Source organism: Bubalus bubalis, chromosome 11 (genome assembly GCF_019923935.1).
Source record: "Bubalus bubalis isolate 160015118507 breed Murrah chromosome 11, NDDB_SH_1, whole genome shotgun sequence".
NCBI lineage: Eukaryota > Metazoa > Chordata > Mammalia > Artiodactyla > Bovidae > Bubalus > Bubalus bubalis.
The window spans coordinates 31,476,308-31,496,369 of record NC_059167.1 but is presented as its reverse complement, the minus strand read 5'-3'; the positions used below and the strand labels follow the sequence as shown (position 1 = coordinate 31,496,369).

The window sequence follows — 20,062 nt, the reverse complement described above, 5'->3', positions numbered from 1 at the left end:
CTGTTAAAATGCTGCCCTCAATCAGCCAGCAAATTTGGAAAACTCAGCAGTGGCCACAGGACTGGAAAAGGTCAGTTTTCATTTCAATCCCAAAGAAAGGCAATGCCAAAGAATGCTCAAACTACTGTACAATTACACTCATCTCACACATTAGCAAAGTAATGCTCAAAATTCTTCAAGTGAGGCTTCAACAGTACGTGAACCGAGAGCTTCCAAATGTTCAAGCTGGATTTAGAAAATGCAGAGGAATCAGAGATCAAGTTGCCAACATTCGCTGGATCATTGAAAAAGCAAGAGAGTTCCAGAAAAACATCTACTTCTGTTTTACTGACTATACCAAAGCCTTTGACTATGTGGATCACAACAAACTGTGGAAAATTCTGAAAGAGATGGAAATACCAGACCACCTGTCCTGCTTCCTGAGAAATCTGTATGCAGATCAAGAAGCAAGTTAGAACCAGACATGGAACAATGGACTGGTTCCAAATTGGGAAAGGAGTACGTCAAGGCTGTATATTGTCACCCTACTTATTTAACTTATATGCAGAGTACATCATGCAAAATGCCAGGCTAGATGAAGCACAAACTGGAATCAAGATTGCCAGAAGAAATATCAATAACCTTACCACCTTATGACAGAAAGCAAAGAGGAACTAAGGAGCATCTTGATGAAAGTGAAAGAGGAGAGTGAAAACCTGGCTTAAAACTCAACATTCAGAAAACTAAGATCATGGCATCTGGTCCCATCACTTCATGGCAAATAGATAGGGAAACAATGGAAATAGAGACTTAATTTTCTTGGGCTCTAAAATCACTGCAGATGGTCACTGCAGCCATGAAATTAAAAGACACTTGCTCCTTGGAAGAAAAGCTATGACAAACCTAGATAGCATATTAAAAAGCAGAGACATTACTTTGCCAACAAAGGTCCATCTAGTCAAAGCTATGGTTTTTCCAGTAGTCACGTATGGATGTGAGAGTTGGGACCATAAAGGCTGAGCACTGAAGAATTGATGCTTTTAAACTGTGGTATTGGAGAAGACTCTTGAGAGTCCCTTGGACTTCAAGGAGATCCAACCAGTCCGTCCTAAAGGAAATCAGTTGTGAATATTCATTGGAATGACTGATGCTGAAGCTGAAACTCCTATACTTTGGCCACCTGATGCGAAGAACTGACTCATTTGAAAAGACCCTGATGCTGGGAAAGATTGAAGGCAGGAGGAGAAGGGGATGACAGAGGATGGGGTGGTTGTATGGCATCACTGACTCAATGGACATGGGTTTCGGTGGACTCCGGGAGTTGGTGATGGACAGGAAGGCCTGGCATGCTGCGGTTCATGGGGTCGCAAAGAGTCGTACACAACTGAGTGATTGAACTGACTGAGACTTGCATTGATTTTTTAAAAAAATGTCTCAAACACATAAATGACTCATATTTGGCTGTGACAAATTAGAAAACCTCCATGTATTTTTTATACATACTACTGTTGTATCCTATCTCATCTCCACCTCCTCCTCCTCACATTCTATATTTGTAAAGTGGACTTTTTAAAAAACTAAGCTTGTGGAGACACACATTTTGGAGTCTTTGACATAGAGATAATCTTTGAGGCCACTAGGGATGAAGGGTGAACCAGAGAAGGAAGAGCCAAGAGAAGACACTGCGAGAAAGCAGCTGAGACTCAAGCCATGCCAAGAGTCAAGGAGAGTGCTCAACAAAAATGGCAGTAATCATAAAGAGTGTCTGAGAGGTTGAGAAGGTTGAGGATGGAGTGATGACTGCAGGATTTAGCAATATGAAGGTCACTAGGACCCTGACAAAGAGCAACTTAAGTGCTCAGGGTGCAGGCCTGACTGCAGTGAGGTAGGGAGAGAAGCATTAGAGCCAGCAAGGATGGAAAGACTGGAGAGATTATGATTGTGGAAATGAGCCAGAAGAGGCAGAAAATGATAATGCAGCAGAGAATGTGAAACATTTCAATAGAGACACCTTAGGTCTGGTCTTCTCCAAAGTATAACATATATGTATTAGTTTTGAAATGCTTTTAGAATATCACAGTAGACTAAGCGTTAACTAATTCTACTTTTCTCCCATTGCAGAAGTCCTTTAAACCGTATCTGTGACAGTGGTCAACTAACTTTTATGTGAAGACTTGAATGGGTGTCAGTGAGCTTACTGTTTCACAGGGCAAATGGCTTCATTGTTGAACAACTCTAATTGGTACTGTTTCCCCTCATGTTTCATTCAAATCTCAGAACTTCTGGCCTTTCCATTCATAGCTCTTTAGACAAAAAGAGAATGATTACTTCTCTCACAATGTTAGACCTCCAAATGTGTTCTTTTCAAGTTATCTCTTTTCCAGAATAATCATCTCCAGTAAAGTTTGGTTGTCACTCACATTACTGTCATATTTCCAATACTTCAATACCCAGTCATCTTTCGGACATGACTTCAGTGTATAATTGCAGCTCTTAAAATGTTCAACTCTGAAATTTAACACATCTATGGAACGACAATATGGGATATGAAACAACTATAGCCTCTTTTGATTTTGACATATACTTCTATTAATAACATCTAAACTTGCATATATTTTAAAAAATATGCCTCCGTACATTACTGATTCATATTTGGCTGTGATCAATTAATCTATTTATCACTCACCCCCCCAGATATTTTTCACACACACTACTGTTGTACTGTATTGCATCTGCCCCTCCTTCCATTCTGTATATGCAAAAGTTGACTTAAAAAAATCTAAATATAGGACTTTGCTTTCCCTGTCAATTTCATTTTATTAACTTCAGTTTCGCATTCTACATTACTCAAGATCACTTAATTCATTTTGAATCTTGAACTTGCTGTCTTCTGAATGTGCTTTTGCTCCAAGCTATGTGTCACCTAGAACTCTGATGAGTATACTTGATTTGTCTTCACATAGTCATGTGAAACACTGGTATGGAAAGTCATGGAGTCAAGGGCAGAGCCCTGTGTCACATTACTACACCTCGCCCTGGATGGATTTTCATTGGACTAATGAACCTCCAAAGGGTCTACTATTTCAACATTCTGGAACTCTACCAATTGTGCTATAATCTGGACTGTACATCTCCATTTTCTCCTCAAGGACACCAGGAAGACTTTCTAAGTACCTCAATGAAATACTAAGAAAGTGTTGTTAGGTGTTATTATCCCCACTTAGGGGCTCCCCAGATGACATTAGTGGTAAAGAACCCACTTGCCAATGCAGGAGATGTAAGAGACTCGAGTTTGATCCCTGGGTCGGAAAGATCCCCTGGAGGAGGGCATGGCAACCCACTCCAGTATTGTTGCCAAGAGAATCCCATGGACAAAGGAGCCTGGTGGGCTATATATAGTCCATGGGGTTGCAAGGAATTGGACACGAATGAACTGACTTAGCATGCACGCAGCCCCATTTTAGAGGTGGAAAACTGAGACACAGGGAGGTTAAATGACCTGGACAGGGTTATCATTCACTCAGCATAGGCGTTGGAGGGGCACCAAGGTTTCCTGCCTAGTCTGGGACTGTCCTCCACACTCACCATGAACTGATCTCTAAGCAGTGGGAGTAGGATGATCATGATTATGATCACTGAATATTTATTGAGTCCTCCCTATGTCCAAGTAAGAATACCTTACAGACATTATCTTTCCAATGTATAGATAAAGAAACAAACTCAGGGAGTCAAATAACATTTATAATGAATTCATATAGCTAAAAAATACCAGAAATGGACTCAAGCTAGTCTATTTGATTCCAAAGTTCCTGTTTTTAACGGTTTCACTAAAATGGTGTCAGTTCTTCTAACATGTAATCAGAATTTCAGAGGTTGAAGAAATCTTAGAAGTAAGACTCCACTAAGAAATATCCTTCAAAATTTAGTGTCAGGCAAAACAGATTCTCTTGGAGAACTGCTGTTTACGTAACTTATCCAGTTTCTCTTTTTCTAAATTTTTAAAAAAATATTTTATTCCTGCTTATTTATTTGGCTGCACGAGGTCTTAGTTGTGGCATGCATGATCTTCAATCTTCATTATGGCATACGGGATCTTTAGCTATAGCACGTGGGATCTAGTTCCCTGACCAGGAATTGAACCTAGACCCCCTGCATTGCAAGCTTGAAGTCTTAGCTACTGGACCACCAGGGAAGCCCCACTCAGTTTCTCTTTTTGTCCTTAGCTTCCTTTCTATTCCTGTTCAGAGCATTGATTTCCAATTTTAATTTAGCCAACCATATTATATACATATGTTCATACATTTTAGTTTCTGCCATCTCTCCTTCCCTTCTATTTTAACAGGCTTATATCCCTACCACTTTTGTTTGAATTCAACAGCCTCCTTGCTAATTACCACATCTCACTTTCCAATTCTCCTCCCACTAGACTGCCATAGTAATCTGTGCAAAATACAAATCTCCTGCATAGGAACATCAAGGGCAGGCTATGTCCTGTTGAGTCCTAACTCCGTACAGCATGCTATACGTGGCCCCAGCTTCTCTTTCTAGGCCCTTTCTAGCTCATCTTTTCATTCATTTAAGCTTTAGACACACTGGTTGCCTCACTGCTCCCTGACCCTGACCTACGTTTTCATGCTTCTGCCTCTACCTGTGTTATTTCTTCTCGCAGTGTCTTTCCCCTCATCATCCACCTGATGAGTGTTTACCATCCTTCAGGGCTGCTATAGACTGAATGTTTATGTCCTGCTGCACCCCATCACCCAACACCCCCAAATTTATATACTGAAACCTAATCCCCAATATGTTAGTATTAGGAGGCGGGGCTTTTGGAAGGTGATTAGGTCATGAGAATGGAGCCTTCATGGATGGGATTAGTGCCCTATAAAAGAGAACCCAGAGAGTTTCCATCAACTTCTGCCATGTGAGGACACAGACGGAAGTCCTCAACAGAACCCAGCCATGCTAGTGAGGGCCCTTTTTTTAGTGGCTTTCCATTATCCCCCAGGTAAGAACAGTAGTTTCCGTATCTCTCTCACCTTAATATTTTACACAATTCTACTGTCATTCTTATATTGTCTTATGGTTATTTCTTTACAGTTTTGTCTGTACCCATAGGCTAAGAGCTCTGCTAGGTGGGATCATCTTATTCATCTTTATACTCTCTGTACCTGTTAATGAAATGCCTGGAAAATAATGTCTTTTTTTTTTTTTTTGAAGCAAGCAACTAATCAATAAAAAATTAAGAGATGTGATTTGTTTAAGATTCTCAGACTAAGTACTGAACAGCTGAGGCCTAGAACTTCTGTCTTCCAGTTTCCAAGCTCCTATTCTGGTGTTCTTTGCTGTCATTCCTGAACACAGTTCTAACTGCCAGAATTTAAATACACCTAGGAAGTTCATTAAAATATAGATTATGGGTCCCTTATCCCAGGAATTTTATTTCCATAAGTTTGTTGTAGAATCTGGGAATTCATATTTTTAACAGGTTCCCCTGGTTTGGCAAATACTAAATCTCATGTTATACCATGCTGTCATTTCCTATTACAAAGTAATAAATATTTGTCTTCAATATGCTGATTTTCACTAGGTATTCATTGCATATGTGTTAAGCTGATAATTTCAGGCATTTTGAAATGTCTGAATCCAAATTCACCATGAATTTAAGAGGAAGAATATAAACAATACATAATAAAAACAAAAATCTTTCTAAACTTCAGGAGAGAACTGCAACTGATGACACACAAATCAAATAGCAGAGGAACTTTAAAGCGCTTGCTTTTTTCTTATCTGTTTTTCTCTGTATATCTTTGACCATCTAAAATACTTGCATTTAATTCTACTATCATCTAGGTCTAGCCACATGATTCTAGGATTCCTGGAGAGAAACTCTAGTATTTTTCAGACGTGTATTTGTAGTCAAAGCTAAGGTCAGCTTTTAATTAAAACAAAATCTTGAGTAATAATAACAACAGAAAAACTTCATTTTAGATGAAGATGTATCTAAAAACACTAATTTAAGAATTAGGGAAAACTACTAAGTTAATGACTATATTAACTGTAAATACTTTTATAACTGGAATCATTATCTCCTAATATATAAAATATCCATAAAGTAGAGTCTATTTAAGACTCAGGTTTAAAAAGCAATGGTATTAATAAAATAGGCAAACACACACACATATTGAATTTAAATGGTGTAATCTAAAAGGTAATAAAAGTTCTCAAGATTAAAAAATGTTTTGTTTTAAAAATAATTTCAATGGTTTAAAATTTAATGATATTTATTATTTTAAAATTGAAAATGCTAACACTTTTATTTTGATTAATTTACTAAAATTTAATTTTACTTTTCTGAATCAGGCTTTTTTCCTTCCTCCAATCCATCTTATTCTTGAACATGAGCCAGTCCCCAGACAGACATTAATATCATTCATTTATTAAAATTCATTTCATGATACCTGAAATAAACCACTGAAAGTTTTATTTAATTGGAAGTTTTAAAAATTTATACTTTACTTCTGAAATAATATATTTGGTAAGGGTATGAACATATGACTCAAAGAAGTGAATGATCATAAATCAGTCTATTACTTTATTATCCTCTTATTACTCCTATCTAATCCAGTCAAATGCCTGCCTAAGGCAGTCTCTCCTTTTTATAAATTGCACTATGCAACTTACTTTGCCACAACAGCATTTATGTGAGTCCTCACAAGTCCCAGATATTGGTCAATCTGTGCCTACAAAGAGGAAGAAATCATGAGCACATCCACAGTTCACAAGGTCAAAACTTAACATGCATGTTTGACATCACATAGAACTTACCTGGTGCTTAACATACACTACAGGTAGAGTAAACATTGAAACCACAGCTGGGATGAAAAACAGATATAGTATTAAAATTGAGAGCTGTATGTAGGAACAATCTTATAGATACATTTTTATATAGTTATGTGATATAATGACATTATTTTCAGTAGCCAGCATTCTAGCTAAAAGATGGCAGAGCTAGTTCATAAGGAAAACAAAAAAATGCTGAGACCTTCACAAATATTAAGTCATTAATTCTGGAATGAGAGAATGACCTCCTAAGATAAAAATGATCTTCAATACATAACACCATTGAAGCAGATATATATTTGAAGCCAGATAAAACCAGTTATGATTAAAGAAAAAGAAAAAAACTTTAAGAAATTCATTTTTACTGTGTAATATATTGATATATTATGCTCTTTAATTGAACTATGATGGTCAGGGAAATGCTCTGCACTCAGAAAATCTGGAATTTGTTGCTAGGAATGCATCCAAGCAAGCTAACAGCCTAGGGAGATGCTCACAGAGTATGTGAAGGAGACATAACACACTTGGCTGTCCTTACCCATGAGCAGCAGGGTCAGGCCGTTGAAGAGAGCGCCAACATAAGTCAGGAGCCACATTAGGACTGCAAACTAACAAATGAAATGATGATCAGAGCTTCTAAACCCATTATGACAGATAAGAGTCTCATTTCATTGATTTGTTTAGATTAAAATTTGAGGCAAACGACATCATGGTTTCAATAGGAAGTATAAGAGCATTTAAAGCTTGTCACACAATTACTGAAAGAGGATCCAGTCTTTACGTGTCTCAGAATCCTGTGGATTTCCTTGTAAGATTTGAGGGACTCAGTGAAATAATAAACTAGGGCGGGGATCAGAAAACTGGCCTTGACCTGTTTTCATATAGGCCCACAAGTTAAGAATGAATTTTGCATGGTTGAATAAAGTTAAAACAAAAATGACATTTTGTATAACGTGCAAATGATACGAAATTCAGTGTTCAGTATTCATAAACAATGTTAGCACACAGCCACAGTTATTCATTTCTGTATTGTCTTCAGCTGCTTTTCTGCTATAGTGACAAAGTTGAGTAGCTACAACAAAGACTGTGTAGCCCACAAAGCCTAAAATATTTACCACGTGGCCCTTTATATAATAGATAAGGTTTGCTGATCCCTATTCTAGCCCACAATTTTCACATTACAAATTTAAGTAGACATGTTCCCTTAAAAGCTCTAAGGTTAAGTAATTTTAATCTCCCTGCTCTCTTTTTTTAGTCATTATTTGCCAAGATGTTATTCCAGTAAAGCAGCTTGAGCATCAAGGACTCATCACTCACTTTCCTTCTGCTCTTTCTTCCTCATTAAGGAGCAGCCCATGGTACAGATCCCTCCCAGTGCTCTGGGAGAAGGGAGAACTGACAGAATCCTTGCCTGGGCTCCCACCCCTCTGCTCATGGCCCTGTTGAGTCATGACTGATTGACTTTGGTTTTCCCTATAAGCCATGTGGTGGTCCTAGCAGTTTGTTCCAAGAAGCCCAGTGAGTTCAATGATGGAACCAGGAATAACACCCAGGTGCCCCTCCTCTACACTTCAGGGGCTCATTCTCACAGCCCACAGGTCCTTATTATTAGCAGAGTATAGTGTTTCTTTCTAAGAAAAAGCATGTGTATTTTTCACATTCCCTAAACTAGATGTTTATTTTAAAAATAATTTTAGGAAATTGAGGAATTGAAAATGGGAACAAGAAGCAGCCTGGGGTACTGTAAGTAGCACAAAACTAGAAGCTATGTAACCTGGGTTTGGTCCCAGCTCTGTCAGTGACTCACTGGGCAACCTCAGGCAAGTGTCTTAACCTCTCTGAACCATAGTTTCAGCATCTGTAAGATGATGACATTAGACTGGATGAGCTGTACAGCTGGACATTTTCAGACCCTAGAATATAATTGGAGAAGGCAATGGCACCCCACTCCAGTACTCTTGCCTGGAAAATCCCATGGACGGAGGAGCCTGGTAGGCTGCTGTCTATGGGGTTGCACAGAGTCAGACACGACTGAAGTGACAGCAGGAGAATATAATTAGCACTTATTTTATTCTCCATCATGTGGAAGTTTATAACATTATGTGTACCTTTAGGGAAAACAAAACTCAAGACTGTCAAATGAAACGGCTTAAGCACTCATACTTTTAAGGAATCCACCAGGTCCTGGACAAGAAAGAGCCTCCTCAGTTCTTTGAGCGTGTTGTTCACGTAGAATTGCAGGCAGTCTGTGTACTTCTGAATCTGCTCCTGAGACAGGGTGATCTCAAGCTCCAAGTAGGCCCTGTCAACAGAGCATCCCCACAGAGAACTCCATCAGAGGGAATCCTGAAACAGCTGCTTCCCTTCTCCAACCCTGAGGACCACAGTCAGGTCATCCTGAAGGATTTACACCAGTCAGAAGGCTGCAGGGCACCACATCCACACCCACAGTTAGTTCACCGGGGAACACAGGAATCACGGCACTCAGTGGGGCAATGTGGCTGCTTCTGTCTCTCACAGGCAACGTGATAGTGTGAGCTGATAATTCAGAGCAACTGGCGAGGACCAGAGAAAAGTCAGTCCCAAATCAGTTCACTTGCTGAATTCTCTGTATATCTGGCTCACTGAGCAATTGTGAAAAGTCCTTATTTCTTCTCGGCTGCATGAATTTTCTTTTTAAATAATTGAGATATCTCAAAATCTTAGCTGCCAATTACTATTTCTCATCAAATCTCTAAGATTTCATATTTAAATTCTGGAAAGTACTTTTAGGTTTTATTCTAGAGAGCTCTGAAAACACAAGTGACCTGGGACATACTAGAATGCTCACTGGTTCTAGTAAGAGTGTTGTTTTTAGTAACTGCATTTTCCATTTGTTCAAAGGGTTAATTTGAACTCTTGGGTAGATAACCCAGGCTCTACGAATCTATAAAGGTCAATCGATCCTCCTGCTTTGACCATAACCACCGTGCTCCCTGCCCCTCACCCCCACCCCTGGCCGCCAACGAGACCCATCATCTCTTTCTCCTTCCTTCTGTCTGCCATGTTGTCTAGTTCTAGAGTTCTAACAGTGCTCACCTAACTCTGAGGATTGAGAATTTTTATGTTGGGCTTTTTAGAAAAATAATCAGAAAAGCGGATTTGTCTAGCTGATATGTTTTGATTCAAAATGTATCCTGAGTTAGACATTCCTTTTATTGATAGAAACAATTATGCCAAAGGAACGTTTAGGTTTTAAATGTGTATCCAAATGGAAGATAAAGTAGTTGAGCTAATTACAGTTTGACTCTTGGTCCTACAACTGGATATTTACAGAAGAAATAAGTCAAGTGAGAGGTAAATCCCCAGTGTAATTTGACAGTCCTGGATCCAAGAACGTGGGAGAAGCCAACCTCTCTTGTATGGCTAAGGATAGAGGCTGGAGCAGGACAGGACTCTAAAGGTGTGGATACTGGTCACAGGCGAGGGTCACTGAAGTAGGTATAGTATTCACCCTGGTAAGATGACACTCCACTTCTTCCCACCTTTGGGAAGGCAACCAAGTTATAGCCCAGAAGACCCATTAACTCTGCATTAGAAGAAGGCCAAATACATCCCAAGAGGATGATTAGACTGTAACTGTGTTTGACAATGAGCGCAGGAACCAGAGGCTAGGAAGTGATGTGTGAAACACGGCTTTTTGCCTTTTGTCGACAAGGCCCTGGCATCTTTTCCTTCTTTTAAGAGCCTGGTGCCCTGAGACCTTGATTCAGCTGGCTGATGAGGCTGAACCAGGGAGGATTCAGAGGCATCTCCAGGGAATCACTGAGGTTGGCTCAGAAGCCGTTATGCAGCAGTATCTATAGGTCTCATCCAGGATGCAGAAATATCCCTCAGTTATAGGAGGTGAGGACACCTGCAGCAGGGCCTGCAGCAGGTGATGGTATGACTGATGGTCAGTGCTAAAACACCACGGCTTACAAACTAGAATCTGGAGTAAACTGGGGTGGAGTTGGGGAGCATGCAGCTGGCAGCGCTATCTCCCTCTGCCACATTTCATATATCCTCTTAATATACTGCCTTAAAGAAATCCTCCTCCTCAGTGCTCATTCGAGTCAGATTTCCCCTGTATTAAAATACAGAAGAGGGTATATAATACTATTCAATTGTGAGTACATAATACTATACAGATTCTGAGGGATGAACTTTACATCCCACAGAATTTGGCCCTTTGACATTAAACTTCTGAAAAGAGCACAGAAATAAAAATCCAAACACCCTGGTCCTGGCTCTGTGCTATTTACTTTGAGCAAGTCACTTTACTTCTTAGAGCCTCTGTTTTTGCATCTGTGAAAAGGGATTATAATGTTCTGCCTTCATCACAGAGTTGGGAGAATAATTGTTGAAACACTTTAAATCATAAAACGCTGTTTGCATATAAATGAATTATGATTACTATGAGAAGTAATTAAATACAAAGTTAATATCAAATATAAATTAAATGTTTTCACATTTCATAAATTTGCCCACAAGGATTTATATTATATAAATTATAGAAATGTATATTAAAGATAAATATTTAACATTTAATTAGAAGTGATTAAAGTTTTAAAGGCTCAATAAAGCAGTAAGCATTAGACTAGGGATGAGTCTGCTTTAGAAATTTAACAGAAATATTTGGTATTAAAAGACAGCGTTAAAGGAGACTCTAAGAGGCCTGTTAAAAGGTCAAAAGAAGCAGGACCCAAAGTGCACAGGCAGTGAAACAGAGGCCGAGGAAAGAGCCACGTGAGAGGTGGGGCAAGGGCTGGTCGGGTTGCGCACTCACTTGAAAGGGTGACCCTCGTCGGTTTTCTGCACAGCTTGTAAAACAGACTTGTAGATGCGGAAACTGATGGTGGCTGAGAGCGCAGCGAGCGCCAGGTAGGCCACGACGCTCACAACGCTGAACTGCGTCAGGGAGAAGAGCAGCAGCAGGAAGCTCCCAAACACTATCCCCGTCTGCTTGATGTCCCGCCAGTACAGCAGGTCAATAGCTGTGGGAGGAGACACGCACATTCACACAGAGCACTCAACATGGGCAGGGCCTCCAGGGAGCTGCCGCGGCTCGCTCCACAAAGCCACGGCCGCTACAGGTTTTCCCCAGCTCTTGGCTTCCTAGACACAGGTGAGCACACACAGCACTACTCCTAGGGCGCTTCCCATCCTCCCGTTTTGCTTTGGAAGCATCTTTTCCATCCCTGAGGTCAATTGGGAAATTCACAGATAAGAAAAGGCTGTTGAACCTCCAGTGACAATATCTCCATGGACAAATCTCAGTGGGTTACAACTGTGGGCATCAGTTATATGCCTTTGAAACAAGACTAAAAATTCAGAGCGCTCTGAAGTACCTGTTCTCTTCCTTTGGATGGCATTGATGGCATGCATCTTGATGCCCTGCTTACAACTCAATGTCTCAATAGTGGCCCGGAGATGAGCACGTCAGTCATACGCATGTCATGACTGTCGTGACTCAGCATGAAGGGGCACTAACAATGAAAGCAGAAGTGGAGCCTCAGAAGCATGTCAGCTGGTCTGGGAGACTCCAGGCAATGCCAAAGGCTTCTGAATAGAGATATGGTCTACCTCTAAAATGAGTAAAACCAAACATTAGTAGTCAGTAGCTATCTCAAGAATCCCTGGAGCTGACATTTGGGTTAAACTGTTTTGTATCGTATGATTTGTTTGCTTACATTCTTGTGACTTAAAAACCTGGAATATAAATTTTAAAATCTACATTGTACCTATCATTCAGTTATTTCTCTCTTTCAACTTAGAAACAAAAAATTATTTCAAAAGAATAAAGCCATGGTGCTTCAAATATGACACAAAATGGAAATATTTTGAATATTTCAGTCACTAGATTATGAAAAAAGTATAGAAGACTTACTCAAGAATGTATGCAAATTTGTTCTCCAATTAGGCAAGTAACATACGGTTTCTTTTTTTTGGGAGATACAATTGACATAACATTGTGTGAGTTTAAGGTGTACAACATGCTGACTGGATATATTTATATATTGCAGTATAGCAACTGAAGGCAGGAGGAGAAGGGGGCAACAGAGGATGAGATGGTTGGAGGGCATCACTGACTCAATGAACATGAGTTTGAGCAAACTCTGAGAGATAGTAAAGGATGGGGAAGCCTGGTGTGCCACAGTCCACGGGGTAGCAAAGAGTCACACCTGAGCAACTGAACAACAACGACACAGCACCAGTTAACACCTCTGTCACCTCACAAAGTTATTTCTTTTTTTCTGTTAAGAACATGTAAGATCCAGCAACTTTGAAGTCTGTAATACAGTATTGTTGACTATGTTTACTTTGCTGTGCGTTAGATCCATCAGACTTCTTTATCTGCTAGTTGCAGGTTTATACCCTTTGATCAACATCTCCCTAATGCCCCTTCCCCCTAACTCCAGTAACCAGCCTTCTATTCTGCTTCTATGAATTCAGCTTCTTCAGATTCCACACGTAAGTGGGATCCTACAGTGTTTGTCTGTCTTCGTGTGACTTAACTCTTTTAGCAGAAGGCCCTCAAGGTCTATCTATGTTGTCACAAAAAATGGCTTGTATAGAATATTACACAAATTCTCAGAAAAAGAAAATAAGACATGAAATTCCCATCTTACAACCAAATGAAAGCGCCCGTTGCTTACACTACCAGCTTCACGTGCAGCGTAAGTGGGGGCACCCGGTTTAAGGCACCAGTCATCAGCTCAACGGAAAACAAAGGTGACTAGATTGAAGAAAGCAGGGAACTGCTCCCATCATACTCTGGTACATGACTAGCTGAGAGACAGTACTGGAAAGGTCACACAGCCTAGTGACAACCCCAGGCTGTGGAGAGGATACGAGGAATGTTGCAAAGTATCAACTCTTGAACCAGACTAACTCAGGCTGGTGGAGAGTACATCAGATCAAGGGCTTAAAGTGGGAGGGGGGATCTTTTATAACAGGCTGAGGACACTCCAGTAGTCTGAAGCTGGAGAGAGAATTTACTTCTGAACTGATCTGTCACTCACCTCTATCTATTCCCCATTCACCACTGCTTGGTCTACCAATGACATTAACTCACAAAGATTACAATAGTCAGCCATTTTGTTAGGGAAAAAATATGTTCCCTTCCTCCTAGAACACTTCTGCAGTGTAGGAAGGAGAGATCACACGCATGTTTTGGGGTGAAACAAAGATCCGCCCCCAGCCCCCACCCCTCCCCGTCTATTTTGAATGGTGCCAGTTCTACACAGGAGTTTCTTGGACAAAGTGAAGGCATTGCTGCTCCAAAGTCTCTCTCTTTCCCCAGCCCCAATCCCCAGCCCCAGTCACATTGACATTTCACTATTAGAAATTCATTTATTTGGAGTAATCCTTTTAATCGTCAAAGCATTTGGTGTCTTTTTTTTTTTTTTTTAATGCAAAGACCTAGAAGGGGATATGTCATTAACAAAAAATTTGAATGAGTTCACTAAATGATTTTCATTTCAGAACAGCTGTTGAGAACAGAGCACCGAAATAATAATCCTTTTTGGGCAGAGAAGAAGGATCTTTTTAAGATATGACACAAGAAACTCCTGCGCCCCTGAGGGTAGATCACAAAAATGGGAGAAGAAGGAAATCTCCAAAGAAGCCCAGCTCCCCCTGTTTGAGTGGCTGGGGAGACAACAAACTGAGATAAGCCTAGGAGTCTAAGTCTAGCCCCCAGGGAGCTAGGAGCCTCCTATTGTTTACATGCTAAGTTCAGGAAAGGGGAAGGAGACCAAAAAGGAGACTAAAAGATCAGCATTACCAGCAGTGTTACCGCTTCCACGTTTGTTCATTTATTCAGTATTTATTGAGCAAGAACCAAGTGCCATGCTTTGTGCTAGGTGCAGGGGTATCGAAATAAATAAACTGTTTTAAAAAAGAAAACTTACATGTAAATAAATAAATTGTAATCTTCTGTTTTACGATGCCCACCGATTTCCATGACAGACAGATTTAGAGGCAAACACATTGTAAGACAGCATGATCTGTGCTATGGGAGCACACAGTGCTAGGGATGGTAGGCTCACCCACCCCTGAGATGATGTAAAGGGGCACTGGGGACCCTGCAGGTAGTTTTCGGGCAAAGAGGAGATAGAATTTGCTTTTTCAAGTGAATTTCCACTTAATGAATTGCATAACACCTGTTAAAAATGATGGTGGCCTCTAGAAAAGCCTTCTGACTCTCTGGACCCCTGTTCAAACAGCCTGAGAATGGCAGGCACCAGGAAGGGACCTACTAGAAGCAGCATGGCAGAGAACACTAACTGTTAACTAAGTAACTGGGCTTCCCAGGTGGTGCTATGGATAAAGAATCTGCGGGCCAGTGCAGGAGACATAAGAGACCCAGTTCGATCCCTGAGTGGGGAAGATCCCCTGGAGGAATAAATGGCAACCCATTTCAGTTTTCTTGCTTGGAGAATCCCATGGACAGAGGAGCCCAGCAGGCTACAGTCCATAGGGCCGCAGAGTCGTACACTACTGAAGTGACTTAGCATGAAGTAACATTAGTTTGGTGTAGGGTAATTACACAACAGGTCCTTCAACCAACTTTTAAAATTGCTGGAGGTTTCTAACTGGGAGGTTAACAAAAGTTTATCTTAAAACATCAAGGAGAGGTTGATTCTGGGTATTTTGTGACATGAGTCTCTATTTACACAAATTCTGAAATAGTCAAAGCCCTTTCACACATTACTTCATTTAAACCTCACGATAAACTTCATTATACAGGCATATAATAGGTGAGGGAACTGAAGAAGCTCATATACTGACTAGCTGGGGCTTCCCTGGTGTCTCAGTAGTAGAGTCTGCCTGCTGATACAGGAGACTCAGGTTCGATCCCTGGGTGGGGAAGATCCCCTGGAGAAGGAAATAGCAACGCAATCCAGTATTCTTACCTGGGAAATCCCATGGATTGAGGGACCCGGCAGATTACAGTCCACTGAGTCACAAAGAATAGGACACGACTTAGTAACTAAACAACAACAACAACATACTAACTAGTTAACAGGAGAAGCAAGATCAAACGCTAAGTTCGATGTGTTTTTCAGAACAGTTGCTTCTGTTCTGTTACGTGGTTGGAAGTTAACTGTTCCCCAAAGTATGCTAAATTAATTTGGGACCACTTGATTACATTTAAATCTGCTTCCAGAACTAGATATTTAAGGTGATTTTTCTCTTTAAGGGAAATAAAATCATTATCAACAGCACATAGTTACTGGTCATCTGTTATTTAGTAAGCACAGGCATGAAGAGATCATAACATTCTGTTCCTGCTTTTAAGGGACTTAAGACCTAGCTGGGAAGACTGAACATTCATTTTTTAAAAATGCTGCATCAGTGCCAATATATCCTGTGTAGTCAGCAGTGGCAAAAGCCGAGTTCAAGAAAGGGACAGTACTGGGACTGATGAAAGGGGATGGGGGATGGTTTGGGGATGTAGTGAACAGTTTGTTAAGGAGACGGGTGAATAAAGGGAAATATTATGAAGGATTAGTTGACAAGAATGGTGACTAATTAGCTGTGGGAGAAAGGAGGAAGAACTAATTAAGGGGGAAAGCAATATTTCAAAGCTGGGTGATAGAATGATTAGTGACAAAAATAGGAAATCTTAGGGGAAACTGGTTTGGCAAAAAGCTGACACTTGTTTTTATATCTCCAGGTTCCGCTGTGATGACATCAGGCAGGGCATTGTGACACAGCCTGGGGCAGAGATGGGACAGGGATCACAGATGAAATGACACTGGCAACTACACACAACACAGTAATTTTTTAGAGGCTTGGAAATAAAATGATTTCTTTTCATAGGTTTGTCACAGTAGCCCTGAGCTAAAATGGACATTAATATCCATGTGATATTCCGATGGTTATACAGAGCAGACAAGTGGAAGTGCTGGGCTGACATTTAGATAAGAAAGAAGAAAGAAAGTGAAGTTGCTCAGTCGTGTCCGACTCTTTGTGACTCCATGGACTGTAGTCTGCCAGGCTCCTCCATCCATGGGATTTTCCAGGCAAGAGTACTGGAATGGGTTGCCATTTTCTTCTCCAGGGGATCTCCCTGACCCAGGGCTCGAACCCAGTTCTCCTGCGTTGTAGGCAGATGCTTTGCCGTCTGAGCCACCAGGGAAGTCCCTCTTAGATAAGAAGGCTGAATATTTACATTTGGATGTATTCTGAGTGGAAATGATGATTCAAGCCATGAGACTACAGGAAACCTCCAAGAGAGGAGAGACTAAGGGGTATAATAGAGGATGACCTATAATTCATTCTTTACTCAAAGGATTGAATAAAGCTGTAAAAGAAGTCCTGTCTAGGGTGCTCAGGGCCAGTGCACTGGGACGACCTTGAGGGATGGGATGGGGAGGGAGGTGGGAGGGGGGTTCGGGATTGGGGACACATGTGCACCCATGGCTGATTCATGTCATGTATGGCAAGAACCACTACAATATTGTAAAGTAATTAGCCTCCACTTAAAATAAATTAAAAAAAAAAAAAAAAAGAAGTCCTGTCTAGGTATTAGAAAGGGTCCCTCAAGAGTGTTGGTTATGGCAGTCAAGAAGAAGGAAACTTCCAGAAGAAAGGGGTAGGCTACAGTGTGGGATGTTACAGATGCAATGAAGGAAATGAGAAAGGACCCCTGGTTTTGGAGACTTGGCAGTCACCCATAACTGGCACAGAGTGAGGATGGAAGCTCTATCACAAAGGGTTGAGTAAGTGGAGGGAAGTTCAAAGTAGTAAAGAAGATGGTAAAGAGAATGGTAGTTCAGGGAGCAGCAATAAGCAAATTTCAAGGTTAAGTAAACTTGGGAATGTTAGTGGAAAGGGGAGAGATGAGATCCTGGAACGAGGAGATATTTGTTTGAGCAAAGTGAAAGAAAAGCAGGGAAAGGATGGGCTCTGTCACAGCATTTTCTTCTCAAAGAAGGAAGAAGCAGGAAAGGCTGGATGAAGATGGAGGAACATTTTGTTAAAGGATGGGCGTGGCTACATATATACTGAGGAGGAAAGAGAACATCATCAAGTGGCTCAAGGTGGATTTACTCTTTGGGAAATGAGTCCTGAGGTCCTCTTGAGACTGAGGAGGATAGAAGCAGGGCTTAAAGAGATTGGGAGAGGTCCAGACCTGCATTGTTCAATACAGCAGTGATAAGCCATAGTAGTTACTGAATACTTGAAATGTGGCTAGTCTCAATTAAAATACATTGCAAGTGTAAAGTACATGTCAGATTTCAGACAGTATAAAAAAGACATAAAAATATCTCATTAATCATTTTTATAGTGATCTTTTGTTGTTGAAAAGTTTATACTCTAGGTATGCTGGATTAAATATAGTATATTATCAAAATTGATTTTTCCTGTTACTTTTTGCTTTTTAATGTGACTACTAGAAAATTTTTAATGACATGTGTGGCTCACATTATATTTCTGTTGGACAGAACTGATCTAGAAAAATACAGTAAGGACTCAAAAACAAATTAATAAAGAACTTCCAGGAAGTACGAGGGTTTGGTTAGAGTCAAGGATCTCTATGCATCCAGTCAACAGGGTTAGAGGTTGAGCACTGTGATCTGTGGATGATCGGGCTGGACCAGATTTGTGAGCTGGCACAGGGGCATGGTTAGAGGAGTCAAAGATCCAAGAGGACAGAAGTGAAATGAACCACCTTGGGCTCAGGCTGGGAATGACGAGCAGTGAAGATCTTTGGGAACTTATGTGGTGGGAGAGTAGCAAGGGCTGTGTGTATCAGGAAAGCCAGCAAACAGCCTGAAGTTCTGAGGATTCAGTGGGAAGGGTAGGAAGTGAAAAAGTGTGATCACAGAAGAGAATCTCTGTGTTCCACAGTTGCTGTATAAATGCCAATTTTTCACATTTTAATTTTGCTTAGAGTTATGTAAACTTGTGTAGGAAGCTTTATAGTACCTGGTCCAGAAAAATCCATATTTGAATAAAGTTTCCTTAGAGTCCAAGTAAGAAAAGAAATAAGCATCTCTGTAATTGCAGCAAATGATCACACGTAGCCTTTGGATACAGTAATAAATAGCTTGTCTCTTCCTTCAATATCCTCCTAATACAGGAAGGCTAGGTGAGAGTTTAAACAGCTAAGTGCACATTCACTAAGACAGGTAAATTATTGTATTGCTTTGCCAATTATAAAAATCACTTTGCTAAATATCAAGGAGCAATGAAACGAAATGGGAGATCAGTGACTTCTATCAATCTAATAAACAGACAGGGCTTAGTGAATTCATCTTGGTCCCCAAACCACAGGCGGGAGCTCACACTGCAGCCTTCCTGAAGCTGACTTAGAACTAATTCAGTCAGGGGTGGACTGGAGGATTTGAAGAATCCTAATCTCAAAGGCTGAAATCAGTGCTACCCTCATTTCCATAATCTGGGCAAGAAAAGAACAATAAAACAGAAGTGATCCAAGGTTTGAATTAATAGCTAAATGGAAATAAAATTCAATGTCAAATTTCTAGGGAGAAAACCTTTTTGCAGCAGTCCTAAGTTTTTTGGATTGGCACCTTATTTTAAATGTAAAATATTTAAGTGCAAAACATTTAAATGTAAAATTAAATGATCTAATAGTAATGCCAGTATTCAAAGTATATTAAAAATGTATGAACTGAAAAGGCAGTGGTGCAGCTATTCATATTCTATTTATAAGGCAAAATGTAGATAATATAAATAGCAATAAATTGTGCACAATTATCTGCATTATTGCACCATATTCTTAAATGTGTTTATTTATATTTCATCTTGGTCTAGAAAAGATTTCACGTAGCACTGCACCACTTGCTATGTGACAAGTTAGTGCTACTTTTTAAAAGGCAAGATCATAAAATGTGTGAGATTCCTGTTCACAAATGACATCAGCATTTCAACAAAAGAACTGTTGAAAAACGATATAGTGGCTCAGTTGCTAAAGAATCTGCCTGCAACGCAGGAGACCCAGGTTCGATCCCTGGGTCAGGAAGATCCCCTCAAGAAGGAAGTGGCAACCCACTCCAGTACTCTTGCCTGGAGAATCCCACTGACAGAGGAGCTGGGCAGGCTACAGTCTACTGGATTGCAGAGTTGGATACGACTATGCGACTAACTTTCACTTTCACCTGACTTTTATATTTACTTTTTAGCAAGCTTCCAATAATTGACTACCTTGTGGAAAGGATTACAAGGCTAAAAAACCTCAGTTCTTTAT

General features: G+C 40.4%; 1 protein-coding gene across 2 annotated transcripts in view; it reads right to left on the bottom strand.

Annotated features, from left to right (window-relative positions):
• RTN1 (reticulon 1) overlaps window positions 1-20,062 on the bottom strand; it is a 241,266-nt gene that overhangs the window by 2,764 nt on the left and 218,440 nt on the right. For both annotated transcript variants that reach the window (XM_006069649.4, XM_044924905.1), the window contains 5 exons: window positions 11,627-11,834; window positions 8,983-9,121; window positions 7,358-7,427; window positions 6,805-6,851; window positions 6,661-6,719 (listed from right to left, as the gene is read on the bottom strand). In XM_006069649.4, coding sequence (XP_006069711.4) covers window positions 6,661-6,719; window positions 6,805-6,851; window positions 7,358-7,427; window positions 8,983-9,121; window positions 11,627-11,834 — 523 coding nt within the window. The remainder of the gene's footprint in view (window positions 1-6,660; window positions 6,720-6,804; window positions 6,852-7,357; window positions 7,428-8,982; window positions 9,122-11,626; window positions 11,835-20,062) is intronic.